General features: G+C 37.0%; 1 protein-coding gene across 1 annotated transcript in view; it reads right to left on the bottom strand.

Annotated features, from left to right (window-relative positions):
• Nucleotides 1-778: 778 nt before the first annotated feature.
• The window catches only part of SYT16 (synaptotagmin 16), a 123,477-nt gene continuing 97,643 nt past the window's right edge, over nt 779-26,612 (bottom strand). The window contains exons 4-6 of the mRNA XM_020986500.2: nt 17,946-18,389; nt 14,207-14,396; nt 779-1,993 (exon numbers count right to left, since the gene is read on the bottom strand). Coding sequence (XP_020842159.1) covers nt 1,680-1,993; nt 14,207-14,396; nt 17,946-18,389 — 948 coding nt within the window. The 3' untranslated portion in view covers nt 779-1,679. The remainder of the gene's footprint in view (nt 1,994-14,206; nt 14,397-17,945; nt 18,390-26,612) is intronic.

Here is a 26,612-nt window from a genome sequence, read left to right as displayed (position 1 = left end):
GGAGAGCTAATCTAAAAACGCAGAGCAGCCTTATTGCTTTACATGCTCTCAATAACTGGGCAACAATGTAAGTCAAATATAATAGAATTGGAGATCAAATAAAATGATTTCAAATGAAACAAAGGGTTTTTTTTCTTTTTTGCTTTTGCCTAAAATCGAGTTCAATCATGTCTGAGCCCTTGTTACCTCATTTTGGGTTTTCTTAAGCAGAGATACTGAAGTGGTTTGTCATTTCCTTCTCCAGCTCATTTGTCAGGTAAGGAAACCAAGGCAAACAGTGTTAAGTGGCTTTCCCACATTCACACAACTAGCAAGCATCTGAGGCCACATTTGAACTCAGGAAGAAAAGTCTGCCTGACTCCAGGCCCAGCACTCTCTCTACTGTGCCACCTGGCTGCCCAGTGGCTAAAAGCAAACTGTCAAATGCCAGACCAATTCATTTAAAGCTATAGAGTGTTCTCTATGGCAGAAATTGACAGTATGAATTCACAGTAGAGTTGCCAGGTACCTGACCAGGGCATTATCAGGAGAGCCATGACACGCAATAATAATTTAGCACACTCTTTTTTCTTTCATTTAAGCTAACTCTTAATAAACAGGAAAGACATGTGATGCGAAAGAATGAATGGTAGATTTGGAATCAGAATGTCCTTCCCTCAGCTCTGCCACTTACTATCTGTGTGACCTTGGAGGCCTCTCTTGTCCTCTGTTTTATCATGTGTGATTGATGAAACACCTGGACTAGGTGTTTCTCTAAAGTATTTCTTTCAATACATAATTTTATATGAAATTGAAAAGGATTTTATTTTCATTTTTAGTATCTCAAGCCTTCACTAGATATCACCCCAAAGACAGGGAAAAGTCTACAATGAAACATAAGCTCAAATGAAACAGCTGGAATAATTACAATTTAGGTACAAGCACAGCCTTCTTTTGTTTTTCTTTTTGTCAATTTACAGTCATAGGAATCAAAACCTTGGACACTGAAGGAACATAAACATGCACTAAGAAAATATTTAAAATAGACTTTAACCAACATTCATGCTAATAACCTAATGAAACAATCTGCAGTCCATGACATATACCTATCAAGAAATCTAAGTATATATGATCAGTAAAGGTTATCAATGCCAATTCAGCTGAATTATGATAATCATAGGCACTTCAAATGTTTGCAGAAATACTGTAGGGCCTGCCCATGCGACCTGAAAGTACAATTCATTCATAAATGTTGTCAAATATACATTTTCAAGAAGCAATTAAATCAAAAGAATAAGTATTTATTGAGCCCCCCCTATATGTAAGCTGTTCTAGGGATTGGAAATAGTATCATTAAAGAGAGCTTAGGTCGCAACACTGATATAGACAACACATACAGAATTGCATGTAATTGATTCAGATTTAATCTTGAAGTGCATCAGATGGAGATAATTCAAAATGGCCGTGATAGCATCAATGTTTAAATAGATTTTTCCATCTTCTTGATTTTCTCATTTCTACTAATTGTTCAGGTAAGAAACCCAGCATAAAAACCTTAAAAATAAAAGTTCAAGGCCTCCATTTACAAACTCAAAGGAGGACAAGTTATCTTAGAAAAGCCTTCTAAATTGTGTGTTGAATAGGTATCTGGCAAAAGCAGTGATCTGGAAAATGAGACATGTGAATGTTGGTGCAAATGATCAGGATTCTAGTAAGGTATGCCACCTGCAGATCTGCTGGCCCTTGGTTTCCTTCATTTCTCGCCAATGCTCTCGTTCCTCCTCTCCACTGCTGTTCTGACCCAGTGAAATCCATCCAACCATTTCTTTGCGCTTCATAGTACGTCGACTATAAATTGAGATCATCAAAGTGACATCAGAGAGCTGAAAGAGGGCTACCTGGAAAACAAACGTTTCCTTGTAAATGGGATTTGGCTGCCCTCTTCTAATGGATGTCTTACAACGGGACATCTCGTGACCCACGGAGTTGAGAAGAAAGAGTTTCCCATAAGTATCTGTGACAGGGGAAAAAATAGGGGAAGGTAGAGAAAAGAAAAAAATATTAACATCTGTCCCTCATTTGTTGCCGCATTACCTACCTGCCAGCTCATTCAAGTTTTCAGTAGGTCCCTCCTTCCTTTATATTGAGAAATAGTTTCATACCTGATAGGTACAAATAAGTTAAATGCATGGTTTGTTAGGGAAAATTTTCTTGATCTTTACTAGTTAGTATACTATACTGAGATATATACCATCTATAAGAATACATTCAAGGGAAAGCATGCAAAGTATCAATATATCCTTAAAGCTCTTGTACACATTGACACTAGGGTGAACACTTGTATACATTTTGCTTTGTAGACATCTTTCATTTTTATATCTAAAATAGACAGCTAGGTATCATTACATAGAGCAGTGGACTTGGACTCAGGAAGTCAGACTCAGATATTTATTCACTGCGCAACCTGAGAAAAGTCATTTAACCCTCTGTTTGCCTCAGTTTCCTCAACTGTAAAATGGAAATAATAATAGCACCTGCTTCCCAGAGTTATTGTGAGGATCAAATGAGAAAACAGTAGGAAAATGCTTAGCACAGCATTACACAATAGGTAGGCACTTAGTAAATGCTTGCTTGCTTGCTTCCTTCCTAAAATATATTAGAAAAAAGCTTTTTAATTGCTAATAACTGACTCAGATTTTTAATAAAACCTATTTGTGTTCCTAACTACGGTTTCTGGAATATTTGAATGATGGGCAAGTCACTTTAGTTCCACACAGATCCTATCTTGAAATAAGGACTAAGTCCATAGAGAGCTACACCTAGGAAAACAGGCTGTATTTTCTAGAGGACAAAGGGGAATTAGGAGATTGCTTGTTTTAAAAAAGTAATAATGATAATAACCTAATGTTGGCATATCTAATATTGCAGATGCTGGACATGGAGTTGTCTCGCTATGATCAAAACATAGTACATGTCTTGCTTGAGAGCCTGATTAGAGGTAACTATTATGCCACCTCTTTATCTCTAAACATTTGTTTATGGTATCCCCTGGGATATAGTCTTTGCCAAGTCCTCCAGACTGGGTTATCATGGAGCATTATAATTATGATATAGCACTCCACTTGAGGCATTTCCCACAGTGATGATTAGCAGTATGACCTTGGTTAAATCCCTTCACCTCTTTAGTCTCAATTTTTGAATCTGTAAAATGAAGTTGAAAATACCGGCTTGATCTGCCTTGCTTCACAGCACAATATATAACAGTGACAAGCACTCCTTATAAAGTTGCTCCCATACAGAAAGGAAAAAGAAGGATCCAAAAGATGCCAAAATGGTATACTACTTTTGCACCTTTTCCAGAATAGAATATCATAAAGGATATGTCCTCCTGGACAATCTATCACACTGATGTTCACCTTATTTAAATGTGATGTCTCAAATTTCTATTAACTACTAGAGTTTTTGCAATGTTTGTCACTAACTTAATGTGTAAGCTGTTCTTTCAAGACTCAGTGTGTCAGGGTGTTTTCCCAATTCGATCATTCTATAAATCCCATTCAATGTAGGCTGCAAGTTGATTCGTGTTTATTGCTCACTCTCCTACTGAACCACACTTCTAACTTTTAAAAGTGTAAATCCAGATTTCTGCAATTTTCTGTTCCCTCAAAGTGCTTCTAAGAAAGGAAATTACAACCTGCAGCCTTCTCTGTGTTGATCTTTTTTCCCCCCTATTCCCATTTGATGTGTTATTTTATGCACTTATCTGCTGAGAAACACAAGGTGTGAAATTACACATCAGGTGTGAAAACACTTCTCTGTCTCAAAAGCAGGGCTCTCCACTCTTCACACTGTTCCACAAAAAAAAGCTGTCAAGAAACTGACAATTGGAAGGCAAACTGTGAGGTTCCACAGCTGCCCAGCCACATAATTCTTACAAGAAAAGTTCGATTCAGAGCCCAAACTACTCATGCAATTTTGGTGCCAGCATAACCTTAAGGACTGAGGTTGACCCTGTAAATGAAACTCTGCCCATTAAACAAAGAGCAACCTCAGGAGCTATCCTGTCATACGATTGTTTTCTGATTATGGAAAAGAGTGGCTTAATACAATAACTAAATTTGCTTGAGATGAAATGTAATGTGTCACAAAGTGCAGGAGCAAAGATAATAATTTATTAAATAATCCAGACACCTGAGTATACAAGGGAAAAGATGGGCCAAATGTTTCCAGTAGGCCTGATGCTAAAATGAACATTTTGTCAGCACTAACATGACTCGTGCTAAAATACCACGAGAGAGTTTTGTCCCAGGCACCAGCATCTGAGCAGTATCATTGTAGTCCTGAAATCCTGCCCTTAAGTGAGATTTGGGGACAAGGAAGGGCTCAGATAGGGTAAAGGAGTTGAGAAAGTAGATTGGGGGAAGAGGGTGAATGAATAGGCCACCCCTTTCTCCTGATACCACTGCACCTACTATAGACCTATCTCTCCTGGGCCTATGTGCTTTCTCAACTTTCAAAATCTATTTCCCCTTCTATCTCTCCCCATATCCTTATCCCTTTCCTACTTAGCTGTAGACCTCCTCAGTCCTTGCCTTCTAAAATTCCTCTTCATGTTAGATCTTTTCTTTGCATACTATTTATCTTCTGGTGATCACAGAAACTTAGCTTTATCTTGAAGAAATCACTTTTCTTAGGACCTTCTTTAAGACTGGCTGCTCTCATAAACCAGGATAAAGGGCTAAGAGTAGGAGTTCCCATATTCCTTGCTCCCCACTGCTACTTTGAGTCACTACCCCCTGGCATAGCATCATTATTCTCTCTTTTAAAGTTCTCTCTGTTCTGTCTAAATTCGTCCTATTATCTATGTATCTTTATGTCACTCTCCCTCTTCCTCAGAAAGTAGCTCTTCTCCAGCAAAACACTTGACCTTTTGATTACCATAGCTGCCCACTTCCTCAGCCTCCATGAGCTCTGTCTCTATTCTACTTCATCCACGCATAGAAGCAACCCAGGCTTTATTATTCTTTCACTCTCACCCCCACTCAAATGAATTTGGGAGACTTCTATAGTTATCCCTTCTACATCATGACTTTTCCTGTTGCAGTTTTGATATATCACAGATAGGCATAAGAAATTAAATGGGAATTTGGGGATGGTTTTGAGGAAGCTGCAGACAACACACGATGGCCAGAAAGCAAGATGGAAAAAGTTTAGAAACTCAGAAATGCATAAAATATACAGATAGCATTATATGATATCAAGACATTTTGTCTTTTAATACCATAATAATTCAGACTTCTCTGGTATAAAGAGAGGGACAAAATATTTTATGTGGATTTTCCAGATTGTACCCCAAACTCCCATGATGTGGAAGGGATAACTATAGTCACAGTTCTGATGACTATTTCTTCAATCATGCAGATTGCAACTTATCCATGTTTGACCATCTATTGCAACTTGTCTATAAACTCCCTTTAAATCGGTCATAGAGGAATCACTCAACATGCTAGCACCCTTCTTCTCTTTCTCCTGATGCATTCTAATTATACAGGTGCCAAGGATGCACAGTATCACTTACTTCCTCACAAAAAAGTTTCTGCCGTCAAGGAACAGCTGTGGGCCTCTGGGAAAACTACTTAACCTCTCTTATCCTCAGTTTCCTCACCTGTAAAATGGGGAATAATAACAGCAACTACTTTACAGGGCTATTGTGAGGATCAAAAGAGATAACTTATGTAAAGTGCTTGTAAATCTTAAAATGCTATAGAAATACTAATTGCAATAAATTATCATGATCATTATTGTTATTATTGTTTTAATATTAGTTATTATATGTGATAGTATAGAGAGTATATACCGATGGAAAGATGATATATTCTACATGTAATTATATAGAAAATAACATTATTCTAATATTAATCAAAATCATTAGAAAATGGGTTATCTAATTAAAAATTCTGGTTAACTTAGTGGTACTATATATTATCAATTTTCAAAGAATTAAAATATACCATATTAAATTTATAAAATACTTAAGTATCCTATATAGCCTTTGGGTAGGGGTGTTAAAGTGGGCCACTATTGACTTAGAAAACCACAAAATTCTTTTAAAAAGCATAGAATTTCAGAGTTGGAAAGGACCATATAGAGGTCATACAGTTCAACTTATACTTAAAAAGGAATACCCACTACTATTATTATTATTAATTATTGTTATTATTGATATCAATAATGGTGACCCTAAGGCAGAGGTGTCAGCTTCTACAGCCAGCAGCTACAATGTCATACAAAACAGCCAATGTTACCTGGACCTAGTTTAAAATAAAACTGGGAAATTTCTAACAAAATAAATAAAATTTGTGTTTGGGCTTCATACGAGCTAGAATCTGAACAATGGGAAAGCTCATCAGTTAAAAAAAAACTTTTAAAAGCTGATATAAGGAAGACTTCCTGCATTTTAGAAACAACCTGGGGCTTGGCCCTTTGTTCTAATTTTAGCAACTTCTTAATGAACTTATCCTAGTATTTTGTTGTAGGATAGTTTTCTGTATTTGTGTGTGATCCCCAACTAGACCATAAGTTACATGTACTTTATACCTCCAACAATGGAGACACACTGCACCCAGTGGATGTTCAGTAAATATTTTAAATGAATCCTTTGTTTATTAAGATTGTTACTTCTTATGTATAGGTTACTGGTTTTATTAAAATTTAGTTGAATTTGATTCTTTACTTTATATCCTCAGATCACAATGCCTTACACATAGTATGCCCTTAATGATATATTAAATCCGATTGTATAACACTGCAGAAATGCAAAATCCTAAAGGCACTCCTAAAAAAATAATCTTCATACAAATGTAAGGGAGAAACCATTGTCAAATTGATGTGTTTGCCTACCAACCTGAGGAAATTCCAGGATACGGGCTCTTGTAAGTCTCTGATCAAATTGAAAAATATCCCTAACCAACCAATAGGATGTGGAGAATTCCTATCAACTGGTTGCCTAAAGAATCAGCCACTCTTTCTTGGAAGTCTATAAAAGTTAACTAATGATTGTCTTTAGGACTCAGCTTTTGAGCACTCAACCTTCTCCTTTTTCTTTGTATATTTCTATAAAATGCAACAACTGAGAGAGTGGAAGGTTATTTCTCTTCCCACCTTTTGTGACTTTCCTGCACCCAATACACACACACACGTACACACACACACACACACACACACACACACACGCACACACACACACACACTATGAGGCAACAATGGTTGTGTGGGTGTGGTTTGTCCATTCTCAAAAAAGACCAAGACATCAGGGAGATGATGACATGACTTGCATTGAATTGGATTTCAGTGAGGGAGGGCTATGCAAAGTCACCAGCCTCACTTTCTTCTCCGGAACCATCTGGGTCCAGTGGCCAGATATAGATCAGGATTACTGGAGATGGTTCAGTGGCAACAATGGAGATTTACACCAAAAGTATATGGCTATGAGAGATGTGTTTGAATGTAGCCTGAGAAGGAAGTTCAAGGACGTTGTTTCAGAATCCCAGCCTCCTATAGAGGAAGAGGAATTCTGAATTCCTTGAGCAGTATGATCTCAAAACCTAGCCTTCTAGTAAAGAAAAAGATTGCAGGGGTAGCAATAGTCTGGGAAATTATCTCAGTTCAAGAGTTCCTGAAGTAAAGAATTAGGGCAATGGATATTTTAGAGATAAAGCTCCTGATGAATTCTGCTACACAGAGGAAGACAATAGCTCAATGGCTACTTCAAGGCATCCTACATGGAAAGCAAAGCCAGTGATTTACTCAAACAGGACAGATCCTCCTCAGTAAACTCCAAAATTTTTACCTTTGGTGGAGGGTGGGGACTGAGGACTCTAAAAAACAGGATGGTACTCAAAGTCATGGGGAGTCTGTGGAGAACTCACTGAGAAAGAGATTCCCCAAAATGATAAAACATTTCCATGACAGTAATCCCACGTTAAATTCCCTTAGAAGGTGGAGGAGAGGAAGTGAATGGTCTACTTGAAAGCTTCATAATTTTGTATTTGTTCATAAGCTTCCTCCAATTCTTTCCACTAATGATTCCATTAATCTTCTAAAATTTTTTCTAAGTTTGTCTGGTTTCATTTCTTCCATATACTCTTGTAGTTCTTGTGTGTAGTATAGTTACCCTTTGTTTCTGGGCTTATCTTTTTGGACATCTCTTAACCCACAATATTTTCTTATAGCATTCAGTGTCCTCTATAAACTCAGCTCCTGATTTGGGACTTTGTGCCACCAGAGGCTTTTCTTCTTTTTTCTGCACTTTTGGATGGGGTTGGTCTTGACCTTGATGTTCTGGGCTCTGACACTGGTTTTCCACCTCCTCTAGTGTGTCTATACACTCACAGGTTTCAGGTTCCCAAGGATCACAAAGGGTCAGAGCACTGGGTTCTCAATTCAGAGCGCTGCAGACTTCCACCCTGTCAGATAATCCCAGATAGACTACTGCTGCCTCTTAGCCTGGTGTCTGTGATCACAGTGGTCAGATTTCTTTGGATTTTGAATCTCACTGGAGCTTCCTTGGCTAATTACATGCCCCTAGGAATAGAGCACTGTAGGCTTCAGGTGCTCTGAAGCATCTCTGGTCAGAGTCCTCGTAGGTTTCTGGCTTACTTACTTCAGCTTATGCTGTCTTTCCTGGTAGGATTCATTTCCCAGTGTCTGAAGGCAAAAGCTTTGTCATCTGTTGTGAAGTTGTCTATTTTGTGAAGTCCTGGTCTGGATGAAGAAGCTTACTGGTGTTTTGTTTCACATCTTGAATCATTATTTGATCTGGTGCCCTTTTTAGATCTTTGCTGGAGTATATGTGGGAGATCTAGGCTTCTCTTTGGCCTTCCATACCATCTTCTTGGTCCTTCCAACTTTATTTAAAAAGTATATACTTAAAACTTGGATGATCCTGAATCTCAAAATGCATTTAGTAGTTATAACAGATGGTAGATGTGGAAAGGAGATTGGAATAAATAGATGTTTTATAAATCTTAAAATGTCACATAAATGTGAATTTTATTACTACCCTAGGACCTACAGAAGCCGGTAAATGTTTAACAACCAGCTTTCTGAGGGGGAAAAATGTGCACATGACACATTTTTAAGTTTAATCTAAATGATTAACATTTCTTCCATCATTTTCTTAAATGTAGATACTTAACAGAAAAATAAATCAAGCCCTGATTTGCTGACATGTGAGGTATAAATGCTGTCACACTATAAATTTAACATTCAGCTCTCATGAGCCAATCAAGATGGCTCTAGCATACCCCTGTGCTGTTGCTGCTAAATCCAAGTGGGAGCTTATTTTCTTGTCATTTCTCTCATTTTCCTTAAAGTCAAAAGAAATGGAAGGGACGTGGCAGATAATTTGGTTAATTGAGTTACTTGTGTTCCCAGAATCGAAGTTTTGCTTTATAATCCAAACATTTCAGCCAAAAGATAATGGGGATTTGGGTAAGGGGAAGTAGCAAAGATTTTTCTCCCTTCCTATGTCATTTGAGAGGCAGTATAGAAAAAAAGACTAGTACTTACTGGTTGCTGACCTAAAGCAGTTATTTTCACTTCTCTGGGCTCCAATCTCTATTTACAAAATGAAAGGGTTAAACCGTTGATATGCTCTTGAGGGCCTCTTCCAAATCTAAAAGAGATCGTGAGATTCTAGGCTAACTCCCTTCTGCATTAGCTGCTGATCTTCACTCCTTACACTAGGCAACCTAATTTGCTTTTCTCTTTGTCTTTCCTAAAGTTACTGCCATTGTGTGTGTCTAACGAGGTTAATATGCTGCTGCTCTAAGTATTATCATTTGGGATATAATTATCATGTATGGTTAATCATGCACATGCTGAGAAGCTGGGTAAGTTGTTGTTTTTAACTGGAGGGGACATCTTAATGTTAGTTTTTGACAAGTTATATTTATGTGAACAATATAATCACACGGAGTAGAAGCGTGCTTGGATCAGGCATGAGATAACTTGGTCGAAGATTAACCATCTACATTTTCCAAGAGTGCCAGCATTCTTAGCCCTGAGGTGCTATGTTAGTTTAACAAGGGAGGAATCCAAACCCAAGGGGGTAAACTAAATTACCAGGGCCATATCACAATTGAAAGGCTAGATTAGAACTTTACAGCTGCTAACTTGTCAGGGAACTAAATGTTCTCCCATGAAGCCTGGCTCAAGAGACTGCCAAATTGACCCATTTTTTAATTCATATTTTTTTTTCCATCATAGGGGTGTATAAAAATATTTAAATCCATATCAGGGGCCTAGTCCTGTGAACTACTTCCTCAGTGGTACTTCTTTTTTTATTCTTAGTAGATGTTTTATTAACCTGACAGAAAATGAAGAATGGATTTTTAAGCCTTAAATGATCAACAAAACTCTCTTCTCCCTTCTTTTTTTTAATTTTTAAATTTATTTATGTCTTTTAAAGCACAGGGACTTTTTATTTTTTTAATTTCCCTCTCCCTACCCCTGCCCCTAACAATGAAAAACCAAGAATAACAAAATTTAATACAAATATGTATAGCTGAAAATTTCTACTGATAGCATTAACCATGAGTTCTTTGTCTGGAGATGGATAGCATGTTTCATCATAAGTACTTTAAAACTGTGGTGGGTCATTGTGTCTGTAAAAGCTACAAACTCTTTCAAAGTTGATTACCTTTATATTTTTGCTGTTACTATGTAGACTATTCTGCTCACTTCACTTTGCGTCAGTTCGTATGGGTCTTCCCATGTATTTCTGAAACCAACCTTTTCATTATTTATTACAGCACAGTAGTATTCCATTACATTCATATACCACAACTTGTTCAGCCATTCCCCAATTGATGGGTGTGCCTTCAGTTTTCAGTTTTATGCACCACAAAAAAAAGAGCAGCTATAAAAATTTTTGTGCATATCAGTCCTTTCCCTCTTTCCTTGCCCTCCTTGTGGTATAGCCTTGTTAGTGATATTACCAAGTCATTGTTTAATAGGCTTTTGGGCCTATTAAATTCCAAATTGCTTTCCAGCATGGTTGGATTAGACCACAGCTCCACCAACAGTGCATAAGTGTACCTGTTTTCCTACATCTCCTCCAGCATTTGCTGTTTTCCTTTTTTTGTCATCTTAGCCAATCTTATGGGTGTGAGACAGTACCTCAGGGTTGTTTTAATTTGATTTCTCTAGTTATTAGTGATTTAGAATATATTTTCATATAGCTATTAATGACTTTAATTTCTTCCTCTGAAAACTGTCTATTTAGATCCTTTTAAAGGGCAGCTGGGTGGTACAGTGGATGAAGTACCAGGCCTGAGGTCAGGAAAATCGGAGTTCATTCAAATCCAGCCTTAGACACTTACTAGCTAAGTGACCCTGGGCAAGTCACTTAATGCTATATGCCTTGGTTTCCACATCTGTAAAATGAGCTGGGAAGGAAACAGCAAACTACTCCAGTATCTTTCCATAAAAATCCCAAATGGGGTCACGAAGAGTTGGGTACATTTGAAATGACTAGAAAAACAATAACATACCCTTTGACCATCATTTGGAGAATGGTTCCTATTCTTGTAAATTTGATTCAGTTCCTTATATATTTTAGAAATGAGACTTCTATCAGTTAAACTCAAGATTTTTTTCTCCCAATTTCCTGTTTTCCCTCTAATCTTAGCAGCATTAGTTTTGTTAAAACCGGTGTTTTGATTTTGCTTTGTTTTCATTATATGAGGCAATTGGGGTTAAGTGACTTGCCCAGGGTCACACAACTAGTAAGTATCAAGTGTCTAGTCTGAGACCAGATTTGAGCTCAGGTCCTCCTGACTCCAGGGCCAGTGCCTATCCACTGCACCACCTAGCAGCCCCTTGGTTTTACTTTTGTTAAGACCAGAAACAGTTCATTGTAAAAACTTATTTTAATTTTATATAATCCAAATTATTAATTTTATCTCCTGGTACCTCTCTGTCTCTTATTGGGTTATGAATTCTTCCCCTATCCATACATCTGATAGGTATTTTTCCCTGCTTCTTCAGTAGTACTTCTTAACAATAACTGACCTTGAAGACTTGAGCCTCTTCACTATATCATATATATATATATATATATGAAGCTTAGAGAATAGGCAAGATGCAAAACCACCTTCTTTCCCCTTTTCCTCAGCAAAAGGCAGCAGTAGAAAGAACACTACCTTTAGAATTAGAGGACCTAGATCTAAAAGCCTGCCTGCTACTTTGCTGAGTGACCTTGAGTGACCTTGGCTAAGTCACTTAAACTATGGCTCATATACCAAGCAAAATGGGTGGGGAATGTTTATGAAAAAGATTCATAGCAGCTTTGCAGAGAACTATGTAAATCCAGTTATCAGGTGTCCCAAAACTCATTTAAAAAACAAAGTCATCTCTAGTAAATAAATGTTATTAACTACAGTTAAGAAGCAGAAAAACACAGCAATGATTATGTATCCAAAGTAATGATCTTGCCTGCTTTGGACATCAGTGCTGGCTGGAAGCCTCATAAGCACTATTGTTATCCAGAACTCAGGGGTTCTCCCTTGCAATATGTATTGAGGGCTATAATTTCAAACTCCCACCTAAAAACCAATGGGCTTAATAAAGATAGACTAAAATAAATCCCATCACATATAGAAAATGTGATCTCCTGCAGTGTTAAATGGTAACTACTCATAAGCCCAAAAATGAATGTAGATTTTGGTCATGTGGGTGCTGTCCCTTACACATTTAGATGTTAAGGATGGGTTACTCATGTCCACTGCCTTGCTCATTATTCCCATTTCCTTTCATTATTTATTACCTAAGCAATGACTTCTCACTTCTTGGCTGGCCAACGTCAGGGCCATGGATCAAATGGAAATAGCAGAAAATACATTGAAATAATAGAAATGTTAAGTATGGTAGAGTTGACCTCTGATCAATCCCCAGCCCAGGAAGGTAATTAAAGAAAGGGCCAAATAATGAATTATGTGTAAAGATGTGTTTGAGCACTATTTTTTTTTATGAAGTATGAAGTTATCTGATGGAAATAGAAAGACGATTGATATGCCAATTCCCTGAGGCAGTTTAATGACACAGTGGATAGATTATTGGGTCTGGAGTCAGGAATACCTGAGTTCAAACCCAGCTTCAGATGCTTACTAGCTATGTGACCCTAGACAAGTCACTTACCCTCTGTTTACCTCAATTTCTTCAACTGTAAAATAAAGACAATAATAGCACTTTACTTCCCAGGGTTGTTGTAAGGATCAAATGAGATAATAATTATAAAGCACTTATGATAGCAGTATATAAATATTAGCAATTACTAAGCATGGAGGATTTTTCTTGATTGAACTAGAAGGGGAACTTGCATATTTGTCATCACTGAATATTGGCTATGCCCTTGCAAATAACTGGCTTTGCCAGCTCTAGAGCCAATCCAAGTGAGAACCAGCTTTGGGACCCAATATACAAGTATAAATAAGGCACTATCATTATTAAATAATATAGACTGATCCCTAGCTACCTTTAATAAAGTAAAACTGACACAGTGAAATAGTATTAAATACTATAATAGGCTACCAAGAAGTTTCCAAAAAGTTAAGAGTAGAAGAGACCACTATATATCAGGGATTAAATGCAAGGCATCTTCCAACTTCCTTACTTGACAATGAAGAAACTAAGATAGAGAAAGGATAAAAGATTTGTCCAAGGTGACACAGAAGAGAAAATCTGGGACTAGGAGTCAGTTGCACTGACTCCTAGGCCAGTTTTTTTTGTTTTGGGTTTTTTTTTTTTAACTATATCACATTGGTTATTTAGTGGTATCTTTTCTAGTGATGAGGGAATTAAAAAAAAAAAAGTAGACTCGTAAGATGTCTTCCAGCTCAGTGGTTCCTGATAATACAAATGAATTACTTGGCCTTATTAACAGATCTCAATTGTGTTTACATATTATGTTACTGAAAATGTGAAGTTTTTTCATTCATAAAAATAAAAACATAAGCATTAAAATAGGATTCAGCATATTGGGTATCAGAAAATCCTTGTATTGTGAAAGAGTTTCTATCTAGTTAAACTGAGAGGCATTGAAAAACCCATCTAAACCCCATTAAGACCTTTCTTAGAATAAAAATTACAAAAATAAGATAAAGGTAGGTATGGCTTCAACCGGTCTCTGTAAGTACTGTTGCTGGCAGAACAGAATTTCACTTACCAGGAGGTCTGTTAATAGCAAGGTTTCGGAAATGGCTGCCTTTGATAATTTCTACAGATAATCGTCCCGTTGTGGCATTATATGACAACCCCACCAAGAGCTCTGGCACCCCTCCATGAGACAAAGACTGTGTGGATGAAGCACTACCACTGTGAGAAACCGCAGACAGGCTGAGCTGAGACTCTCCACTCTGGCAGGAAAGAACAACAAAGAAACCATTGGGACACTTCACACTACTCTCTTTTCTATCCAGCTTACATTACGTTGGGTGAAATTGTGACATGATTTCAATGGCTGCCAAAGATTTCAAATTGTGCACTCTATGTGAATAATAATGGGGCAGGAGGACAAAATCGAGAATAAGGTCTCCACATCATTAGCCAGACACATTCGTTTAAAGATCTGTCTCTGTTCAATATTTCCTCTCTGAAAACAAAAGGCCAAAGATGTTATTACCAATGTAAATCAAAACCTTGAATATACACACAGAGATAATAATGCATTTGATATAGACCAAAATTCCCCTTAGAGTAATTTCTACTTGAACATTTCAACAGAATTTATCTATTCTAGCACTTCCTCTCTGTTCCCTGTTATTTCTTAATGAATATAGCAAAGCATGAGGTCATGATTTTGGAAAGCTATATTATAGTATAGAAAACATGGGATCTCTCTTTTTTTTTTTGAAGTTTTTGGAAGGTTGTAAATTGTATCTGTTATCTCCTCTCCCTTTCCCCAGGAAAATAGATAAAAATGAAATTCTATAATTCATTGAACAGATTCTCACACATTTTAGAGATAAGTCAATATGAGGTTATGCACTATAGCATCTTTGGCAGTAGAAAAGTGAGGGGGTGATCTAACCTTTCCTTTCATTCACATGGACTACTTCCAGGGTAGAAACTTTCTCCACTGATGAATTAGGCAACTCTTTGTAACATACAGATTTAGGAGGTAGCTAGGTGGCCCAATGGATAGAGTGCTGGGCCCAGAGTCAGGAAGACCTGAGTTCAAATCCCACTTCAGACTTTTACTAGCTATGTGATGCTGGGCAAATCACTTAATCTATTTGCCTGAATTTCCTCAGCTGCAACTGTAACTGTAAACTGTAAAGCAACTGTAAAATGGGAATAATAACAGCACCTACCTGATAGGGTTGTGAAGATCAAATGAGATAATATTTGTAAAGAGTTAACTTAGCACAGTGCCTAGTACATAAATGCTTATTCCCTGTTGCCTAGCACACTGAGAAGTTAAGTGACTTGCACAGGGTCACACAACTATTAAGTGTCTGAGGCCAGTTGAACTCAGGTCTTCCTGACTCCAGGCCTAGCACTCTATCCTCTGAGCTGTCTAGCTGCTTCAAAGGATAATATAGCTTATTTTACAGATGAGGAAAGTAAAGACCATAGAGTTGAATTGACCTGTCCAATGTCTCTTGGTCACTAGATTTAGAATCAAAATGCCATGATTCAAATCCTAGATATGTTATTTAGTACCTGTGTGAACTTGGAAAAATCATTCACCTCTACTTGCCTCAGTTTGCTCATCTGTAAAATGAAAGTTTTGGATTAGATTGTATTGAAGTCCCAATCCAGCTCTAAATCCTATGATCCTATAAGTCCAAGATGGGCCTAAAAAAGAAAAGCAAGCTATTCTACATCACTGTAAAAAAAAAGGGGGGGGAAGAAACCTCAATACCCAACAATAGGGAATGGCTAAATAAATTGTGGTATGCTGATGTAAAGAGGCAGTGTGGTGTAGTGAATAGATAGCTGGTCTCACAAGATAAGTTCAAGTCCCATGTCTGACACATACTCACCATACGACCTTAGGTAAGTTTCTTTGTTTGTTTTTGTTTTTAAACTTCTCAACACTCCAATAAACTCTCTAAGACAAAAAGTTACAAAGCAGCTGCCAATATTTATCAGCAAGGGAAATTATCCATATTGGGGGTTCCCTATACCAATTAAAGCACTAATCTCATCCCATCCACTATCATATTAATAGAACACAAGATGCAATTAAAATACGTGAATAAAACAATGAAATTTAGAAAGATCTTTATGAAATAATGCAAAACAAAGTCATTTGAACTGAAAGACGGAATAAACAGATAAGCTGAACTGAGGAAAAAATAAGTGAGATTGAATAAATAAAGAATTCTGATGATGAATTGGAATGAGTGAAATACTGGTATGATTTGTTAACTGCTGAAATAATTAATTTAAATGTATGTTTTTACTAAGCAAGTTGATGTTTAAAATGTCTGAAAAAAGAACATCGACTTACCAACAACATTTATTCAATCAACATGCATTCACTATCCACTTTGTACACCAAACAGTCTGGAAAGATGGAGGGAAAAAACTCTCCTGCTCTTTCTTATATATTACTTCACCTCTTTAGATCTATTTTCCTCATAAGTGAAATGATGGAATTTGAAGGAAAAGATGATCTGTAATGTTCCTTCCAGCTCTGATTAATAATTAATGAGAGCAATTGCTCTGAAAGGGGAGGGGACAGCTCCTCTATCTATTTGTGATTTTTGCTTTTTATTACTTCCCATATAGTCCACACTCAATAGGAATATATTTCCTAGCTTCTTCTTCCATATCTACCGCTAAATAAACACTAGATTTGGGATTCAGTGATATCCCACCTGACTTAAACTCTGTCTTTATATTTCTTGACTCATGAATCTAACATTCTCTATACCTTCTCCTACCCACTCCTGCCTCCTTCCTGGGTGATATGATATTAACATTGTGACTATTACAAAATAAATTATTATAGTAATAGGCTGCACTATACAACCTGATGTAAAACATCTCAAGTAATTCTCTACTTTAATGCCTACCCATCTTTCACACTTAAAAGTTGGATATTAGGATGCAAATTGCCCAATTCCTGAAAGTACAGAAATTTAATGAAATGCATTCCTCCCTCCCTTTCAGCAACAATAATTACAAGCAATTAATAATATATTTATATTGTTCCATCAAGAGAGCTAAGAATTTGGTCTTTAAGGTCTTAGCTCCATTCTTTGCTCCAAGGACTCATGGTAAGAGGAAAACGTGCATGATCTAACAGCCATTTTCAAACAGCCAACTTTATAAAACGGAGGGTCTCATATATAGATGCAAATATCTAGTGCTGGAGCTAACTTTTCAACTTGCAGACACAAGTGGTTCTTTTCTGAAAACCTGACACAGGAAAAAAAGAATACCAGGAGAAGGACACACAAACACTTTATTTGATGGAATAAGCCCCAGGGTCAGAGGGTGTGCAGCCTCACCTGGAGTGTCAGGTTGTCTAGCTTGATGACCCTGCCTCAGATGTACATGCTGCACTCCACTTTCTGAAAGTCTGGTGTTTTAATTTTTTTCTAGGGAAAATTTCAATCATCAGTGAACCTCAAAGGCAGTTTACTCTCCTTATGTGCTGATGTCTTGCCCTTCCATCCCTACCCTATTCCAACTATTGTTTTCACTTCCTAAAATGAACAAAAAGTGAATAAATCTATCAAGTTAATGTGAAGGTGAGCATAAAGATCCCCTGTACCATAAGCAAAATTAATGGCTTACAAAATGATCACCTGTGAAGACCCAACAGAAAATTAGATAGAAAGGTCTATTGAATTCTGATGTATCTGACTGAACAGATAAATCAATAGTTAGCAACTCTCATCCCTCCAGTAAAATACTTTAAATTGGGTAACACCACCGTAAATACTTACACTCATATTACTCCTTGGCTCCAAAACCAAAGTCACTTTCATTTTCCCCTCTTGGCGCAACTGGCTGAGGTGAAACAGCTTTTCTCCCATCATCTTCTCTCGGTTCATCTTGAGTACAGCATATAGACGGAATCTGACTGCATAGCCCCCCAAATCTTCAGGCTCCAGTTTACTAAAGAATACTTTCTCTTTGAAGATTGGTGTGGGCCCTCTTTGAACACTAGTCTTATCCCTTTGCTTCTTTCTGGGAAGCAGTACAGTGTGAACTTGCCACGCATTGGCACCGCTTCGATCTTTATCTGGAATGTTCTGGGCCTTTACGATGGTCACTGCGAGCTTTTGGCTGGAAAGATTATATTCAAAGATAACATCTAAGTCCCCACACTTTGAGATGGGTTCACAGGCATTGGGAGGGAAGTGAGCAACATTGAGTCCATCGTGCTCCTGTGACAAGCAGAAGATTAAGATATAAATGGAAACAAATTTATCATTTTTGGTGATCAATAGAGTCTTTACAAAGTTCAATAGCTACCTAACACAACTGAGACTGACCTATTTGCTTATATATTAACATAGAATTAAATCAGACATGGCTCATTGTCAGTCACTGACTCCACCATGACTTTCTGAAGCCATTTCCAAAGTATGAAAGGTTGAGGCCAAGTTTGAACTGATCCAATCAAATGTGGCTAAGTCAAATGTCTCTTGCATGACCCCATTTCTTCTGAGGACTCCAATCTTGCTGGTGATGCAGGGCAGAAAATAATATAAACAGATATGTGCACCCATATATCTATATTAACAATGCCTTTTGCTATTTTCATCATAGGCATTTCTCGATTTCTACCTCGTCATAAACATGACTAACAAAATGACTGTGTTAACAGTGTGTGATCACTTACGTTTTCAATCTACATAGGTGAAGTAAGCCAATGTTTGGTCAATGCCCGATATAGCCTTCTCCTAAGAAGTGAAACTGATAGAGCTTTCTCCTAAGCATTGAAACTTAACATTGATTCTGCTTGCTAATAAAACCATCAAAAAGGTATCAAGTTTCCTATTTACAAGCCAAGCAAAAAAAAAAAGGTCTTTATATGTATCAATGTACTAACAAAGATTTTGTTTGTTTAGACTCCTCTTCACACCATGAATTACTGACATTTCCTTCTCCCTTGATGTAGCATGAATTCCTGTCTACATTTTATGAGTTATTTTAATTTTTAGGACTCAAAATATATTACTATAAAAGTTGAGGTTTCTTGCAGAATGAGAGGAAAGGTTCCCATGTCCTTTCTCTCTGAGCATATCAACACATAAGAGTTTCTATTCAGAGACATTTATCTGAGTAAGTTTCAAGTGATACAAATGGTTGCTATAGAGATTGGTTTGAATAAAAATGACATGCATATGTATATGCATAAATAATACTGGAGAAGAGTCTTTGGAAGACAAGTTAAGCCTTCCCACTGGGAAACTGTCACAGTTCTCTGTTTAAATATCAAGCTTTTCTATTCTTGATTACAGTGCTTGACTAATTAAAAGCCATAGATAATACAGAAATTTTATCTTGGCCAACAGAGAAAAGCTGTACTGCTGGATAGAGTTCTGGACTGGGTTTCAAGAAGAACTTGGTTCAAATCCTCCCCTAGTGACAGTTAAGTCAATGAATTAATAAGCATTTATCAAGCACCTTTTATGTGCCATGCACTATGCTAGAGCTCTGAGATTGAAAGAAAAAATAAAATAGTCCTTACCCTGAAAAAAAGTTTATTAGGAAAGGTGATCTGTACATTCATTAGTATACACAAGGTAATTTTTTTTGAGAGAGAATGCATTAATAGCTTGGTTGATCAAAACAGGTTTCCTATAGATAGTGGTGGTTGAAGGAAATTAAGGATTCTAAGAATCAGAGACAAGGAGGGAGTGCATTTTCAAGCTGAGGAGATAGCCAGTACAAAGGCATGGAGAAGACATGTGAAGATTTTTGTGCAGGGAACAGAAAGGAAGCCAGTTTCACTGGAACATATAGGACAAAGATGAAAGTAAGATGTAAGAAGAGTAGGAAGGAGTCAAGTTATGATGAGCATTAAAAGCTGAACAAATGATTTTATATTTGATCCTGGAGCTAACAGGGAGCCACTGGAGTTCATTGGAGAATGATGGTGGTGACACGGTCATATCTGCACTTTAGAAGGATCACTTTTACAACTGAATGGAGAATTGTTAAGAGTGGGAAAGAGGCACAGAGAACAATAAGCAGGCTATTGCTATAGTCTAAGTGTGAGGTGATAAGGGCCTATACCAAGGTAGTAGTAGTGTCAGAAGAAAGAAGAGGGCATATACAAGAAATACGGCATAGATAAAAACCAACAAAACTTGGCAAAGATTGGATATGGGGTATGAGAGGGAGTAAGGAGTTGAAAATAACACCTAACTGCATGATTGGGAGGACAGTGTTACCAGGGAAATTAGTAGCAAGAGAAGAGGGTTGAGTGGGAGATCATTAGTTTAGTTTTAGAGACGTTGAGTTCAAGATGTCAATAAGACATCAAGTTTGAGGTGTCCAACAGGCAGTTAGAAATGCAAGAATGAAGGTCAGGAGAGATGTTAGAGATAAATAAATAGGTTTGAGAACCATCCGAATAGATATGACAATTGAATGCAAGGGAGTTGATAAGATGACCTAAGGAAATAGCACATTGGGAGAAGATATGAGGGCCAAGGACAGAGCTTTGGGAGATATCCACAGGTCCAGCAAAGGAGAAGGAGAATGATGTCAGTCAGATAAGAGAGCTAGGGAAGAGCATTGTCTCACACACACACACACACACACACACACAAAGAGGGGCAGAGCCAAGATGGCAGAGTAAAAGCAGTGACTTGCTTGAGCTCTCCCCCAAACCCCTCCAAATACCTGTAAAAAAAATGGCTCTAAACAAACAAACAAAAAACTGAAGAGAAGATAGCTTCAAAGAAAAGATAATCAACCACGTCAAAGGCTGCAGAGATGTCAAGGATGAAATCACTCCAGCACTATATGTTTGTTGTATGTATCAAAAATTGCAAAATGAGGTAAAGCAAAGGTATGGTAATGCTTTTATATAAGAAATCAAGATGTTCATGTAGTAGATATAAAGAGACAGTAGAAGTCTGAAACAAATACAAAATACAATACAATAATACAAAAGAACTATTGAAAGATATTTGAAAGGAAACTGCTACATTGAAACAGCAACTCTGACAATAAAATCCAACTTGCTTCCTAATAAGCATAGAAAGCTCTTTAAAGAGGTATTGCTGTGGTTAAGGAGACACTGTAAATAGAAACCACAAATTAACATTATTAATGTTGTGTTGTATTTTTATTTATTTTGTTAAATATTTCCCAATTACATTTTAATCTAGTTCAGGCTGCTAGTTTGATAACTGTGGAAAACCATTAACCAACTTAGGTATATGTGTATAAAGATTGATAGTTTATAACAGAGAAAGAAATATCCAGTCTACCAAACTAACCTAAATTATGATGTGGCAGAAGAAACAGGAGAAATTAACTTCTTGCAGCCAAATAAAGTTCCTGACTGATTATTTATCTAAATATAATGGTCCTTTTTTTCATAATTTTCTTGCATTTCATTTCTCATGTTTCATTTCTTTTCCCAATTCTTCTTCTACCTCTCTTCCTTGATTTTAAAAATCCTTTTTGAAACTCTTCCAATTCCTATTTTTCTTTGAAGCTTTGGATGTAGCACTTTTGACTTTATTGTCTTCTGAGTTTGTGTTTTGATCTTTCCTGTCATCATAGTACTTCCTAGTCAGGTTCTTTTTCTACTCTTTGCTCATTTTCCAGACTATTTCTTGACTTTTATAATTTCCGTATTTCTTGGCTTCTGTAATGGAGGGGGCACTGTCCCAAGCTTCTGGTTTTTTCTGCAGGGGAAACTGAGAGGTAGAATGGGGTAAACTAATATAAAAGGGTACGAAAGCACTTTCACAGTGGAGTGGAAGACAGGTGGTGTGGGAGGGAGCACATTAACTTTATTTTCATTGGAATTGCCTTAAAGAAGAAATAATATACACACTTAGTTGGGCAAAGAAATATATCTTACCATTCAGGAATGTAGGAGGAGAAGGGGATAAGGGAAAGAGGGTGGAGTAAGGGAGGTAAAATTCAGAAGCAAAACACTTCTGAGAATAGACAGTGTCAAAGGAGAGAGAGAGAGCAGGATAAGCAGGGGGTAAATAGGATGGAGGAAAACATAATAATCATAACTGTGGGGGGGGATGTAGCAAATTTCTCTGACAAAAACCTCATTTCTCAAGCATATAGAGAACTGAGTCAAATTTATAGAAATGAGTCACTCCTCAAGTGATAAATGACCAAAGGATATGAGCAGACAGTTTTTAGATGAAGTGATCAGAGCTATCTGTAGTCATATAAAAATGCTCTAAATCACAATTGATTAGAGAAATTCAAATCAAAACAGCTCTGAGCTGCTACCCCACAGCTATCAAATTGGCTAATGTGACAGAAGATTCAAAGGACAAATATTGGAGGGGATGTGGAAAAATTGGGATACTAAAGCACTGTTGGTGAAGTTGTATACTGACTTAATCTGTAGATCAATTTGGAACTATGCCCAAAGGTCTATACCCTTTGACCCAGCAATACTACTACTGGGTTTGTATCCCAAAGAAATCAAAGGAAAAGGAAAAGGACCTACATGTACAAAAATATTTATATCAGCTCTTTTTGTGGTGGTAAAAAATTGGAAATTGAGGGGATATCCATCAACTGAGACATGGATGAGCAAGTGCTTATATATGATTGTGATGGAATACTATTGTGCTATAAGAAATAATGAACAGGATGCTCTCAGAAAAACATGGAAGGACATACATGAACTGATGCAAAGTGAAATGAGCAGAACCGGGAGAACATTTTATACTGTAACAGCAATATAGCATAATGATCAGCTAGAAATGACTTAGCTAGTCTCAGCAATATAATAATCCAAGACAATTCTGAGGGACTTATGATGAAAAATGCTATCCACCTTCAGAAAAAGAACAATGGAGTCTGAATGCATATTGAAACATACTCTTTCCTTAATTTATTTTTCTTGGGGTTGTCTGTGTTTTCTTTCATAACATGACTAACATGGAAATATGTTTTTCATGACTACACATGTATAATGGATTAAATTAAACATGAATTGCTTGTCTCCTCAATGAGAAGGGAGGGAAAGAGGGAAGGGGAGAATTTGGAACTTAAAAATTTTAAGAAGCAGAACAAATGTTAAAAATTGTTTTTACATGTAATTGGGGGAAAATAAAATATTAAATAAAAAAGAGGGAATGGAAACTTTAAAAGACTAGCCATTTAACTGGGAAGGCTGGAGAGAGAGAGAGAGAGAGAGAGAGAGAGAGAGAGAGAGAGAGAGAGAGATTGACTAGAAGAACTTTGAGAAACACTCTGAAGAAGCATTTCCTGAGACAATGGAGTTTAACTCTTATCTTACAAAGAAAAATTATAAATGGCTTTCTTTAGAAGAGACTTAAACTACTATCATGATGGAGCTGAATGGTAGGACTGTCTCCAGAGTGATCTCTAGAGGTGACTGTGCTTGTCATCTCTATCAGAGTTGATATATATAAATAATTGTTTATGTTTTGCTTTATTGCCTGATACACTAATAAATTGTATAGCTGGCAAACCTCAATTTATTTAAAGCTAAGAGATTAAAGGACCTGAAATTGAGAGACAGATGAGCATAAGTTTATGGGAAAAGGTTTCTCTAGGTCATTTAATAAATAATATTTAATAAAGAGGCTGGGATCTCAGAGCTAATTGATTAATTAATGGAAAGACATAGTCATTTTAGTCATTTATGAGAAAATATCAGTGTATAATCTTTGATTACCTTAAAACCTGAGAATAAGAATGAATGAAAAAAAATGAGCCAGTAGCAGGTAGAAGGGTGATCATTTCATGTAAGCTACACAAGAGTCATCAGTGTTAAAAACCTGTTAGACGTGGGTGACATAATTCATAAACTCTATTATAGATACAAAGCTCTTTGCTAAGGTTAAAACATTATATAAATGTCAGTTGTTATTTTATAGTATCTCCCTCCATCTAAGCTTTCATCACAATTGCTCAAAAGCAAGAAAAAAAATTAATTACTGATTGGAATTTCACAGTCGTAATCAGCACTGGATTCCCAGGGTGTTCACTTCTACCCAGAAATCTTTCCTCATAATGACCTGGCTCCCGCATCTCACCTGCCCCCAGCCCCTCCCATCTTCTCCATCTCTATCAAACCCCTCTCCTACCCTACCTGTCCCCTTGGGTGAGAACCAGAATATGTGAAGTCCATGCACCACTGTACCCACCAAAGCCAAACTGTCCTCAGCTTCCTGCTATCTCCCAGTCCTACCACCACCAACTATTCACCTACTGTTGCCCTATAGGAAAAAAATGCCTAGTTATAGCTCTGATTTCATGTCCTTTTATTTTTCCTGCTCTTAAGGATTAATTAGCATTTATAGACCTTTTTATCTATTCCAATGCCAATATAAAAAATCAGTAGCTAATGAGTCTGTCTACGCAAACCTGTCAGGGCATCTATTTGGAATAATTAACTGTGTATAAGTTTTCACTTAGTCTGGGAAATCTCAGGGGGAAATTAATGGACAGGACTCCACAATAGTTCCAAGAACATTGAATGAGCCTCAATTCCCTAAGGAATTTGTGCTCTGCCTAGAATTAACCTGAAGTGTATTTAAGGAGGATGTACAAAGTTCCTTCTTGGGTTGATTGAAGAGACATTGTCCTGCAGTGCCAAGAATGTCCACAATGATTGATTTTTTCAATGCACTTTACCTCTCACGTGGCATTTTGATATTCTTCTCTCATGAAAGTACCTTTAATTCCACTAATGTAATGAACCTTCCTGGAATGTAGATCTTCATATTTTTAACCCAGTTTTGTAGATTTTCATTAATTTCTCAAAGTCAAACAGTAAAGAGTCAAGACAAGACCTAAAATGCCTGACTCTTCATATAATCACATTCACTATTGCACCCTCCCATTTCCTTTACCACCAAACATTCTGGCTGGGACAAAAAGAGTACTTGGCCTCTTTTCACAAAGGAAGAGCTCTATTTTAAAAAAATCTTACTAATCTAATAGATAATCATGTAGCATGAGAAGTTTCTTATGGAGCCAAAATTAAAATCTGCCTCCTTTTCATCCTAATATTTTAAGGTTTCTTTCCCTCTTTGTAAAAAGCACCATTATTCTTCTAGTCTTCTAAATTTATAACCTTGGAATTATCTTCAAATTTTCATTCTTCTTCAGTCTGAAAATCCAATAAGTTGGCAAATCTCAAAATTTTTAGCTGTAAACATCAGGCCCCTTGCATCTACTCACGCAGCTTAATTTAGGTCCTCTCATCTAGATTATTGCAACAGCCTCCAAATTGGCCACAAATGTCTCATCATTCTATTCCACCTTTCACCCTACTCTCAAAGTGATTTTCCTTAAAGTACAAATCTGAACATATCAATACCTGCTCAATAACCTTCAGTAGAAGGACAGCTAGGTAGTGTAGTGAATAGAGCACCAGCTCTGGAGTAAGGAGGACCTGAGTTCACATTTGGCCTCAGATACTTGACATTTACTAGCTGTGTGACTTTGGATAAGTCACTTAACCATAATTTCCTCTCCCCCACAAAAAAAAGAATAACCTTCAGTAGCTCCCTATTGCCTATAGAATGAAATATAAACTCCTCTGTTTAGTTTTTAAAGCCTTTCACAGCCTGATCTCCAAGTATCTTTCCATTATATATTACTCCCCCTCCTACTGTCAGCAATCTAGCCAAACTTGCCTTAGCACTGTTCCTCACAAACTACACTCTATCCCTGATCTCCCCTGGCTTCCACACCTCTCCATCCCTATAATGGTCACCTTCCTCCCCTCCATATCATCTCTCTTTTCCTTCAAGATGCAGCTCAAGGGGGCTGCTAGGTGGCACAGTGGATAGAGCACCGGTCCTGGATTCAGGAGGACCTGCATTCAAATCCAGGCTCAGACACATAACATTTACTAGCTCTGTGACCCTGGGCAAGTCACTTAACCCCATTACCCAGCCAAAAAAAAATGCAGCTCAAGTACCACCTTCTACATGAAGCATTTCATGATCTCTCCAAATGCTAGCCCTCCCTCCCAAACTACCTTGAGTTTAACTACTTTATATTCATTTATATTTCTTCTCTCTCTCTCTCTCTCTGTCTCTGTCTCTCTCTCTCTCTTCTCTCTCTCTCCTCTCTCTCTCTCTCTCTGTCTCTCTCTCTGTATATATATATATATGTATATATATATATCTATATATATATATATGTATATATATATATATATATATATATATATACTGTATTTATATGTTTGTTTGGTGTCTCCCCTGGGAGAACGTAAGGGCCTTGGGAGAAGAGATTATTTCATACTATGTATTTGCACTCCCAACACTTATCATACTGCCTAGAACTTAATAGTAGGCACTTAATAAATAGTAGACACTTAATAAATGTCTATTTATTGACTGCTTGACTTAAGATATGAACATTTCAGTCAATATTAACATTAAAGATTTCTTTTGAACTAA

The sequence above is a fragment of the Phascolarctos cinereus genome, unplaced genomic scaffold, assembly GCF_003287225.1.
Source record: "Phascolarctos cinereus isolate Bilbo 61053 unplaced genomic scaffold, phaCin_HiC Scaffold_3;HRSCAF=262, whole genome shotgun sequence".
NCBI lineage: Eukaryota > Metazoa > Chordata > Mammalia > Diprotodontia > Phascolarctidae > Phascolarctos > Phascolarctos cinereus.
Note: the sequence above shows the minus strand (reverse complement) of the source record. Positions and strands in the feature narration are given on the sequence as shown.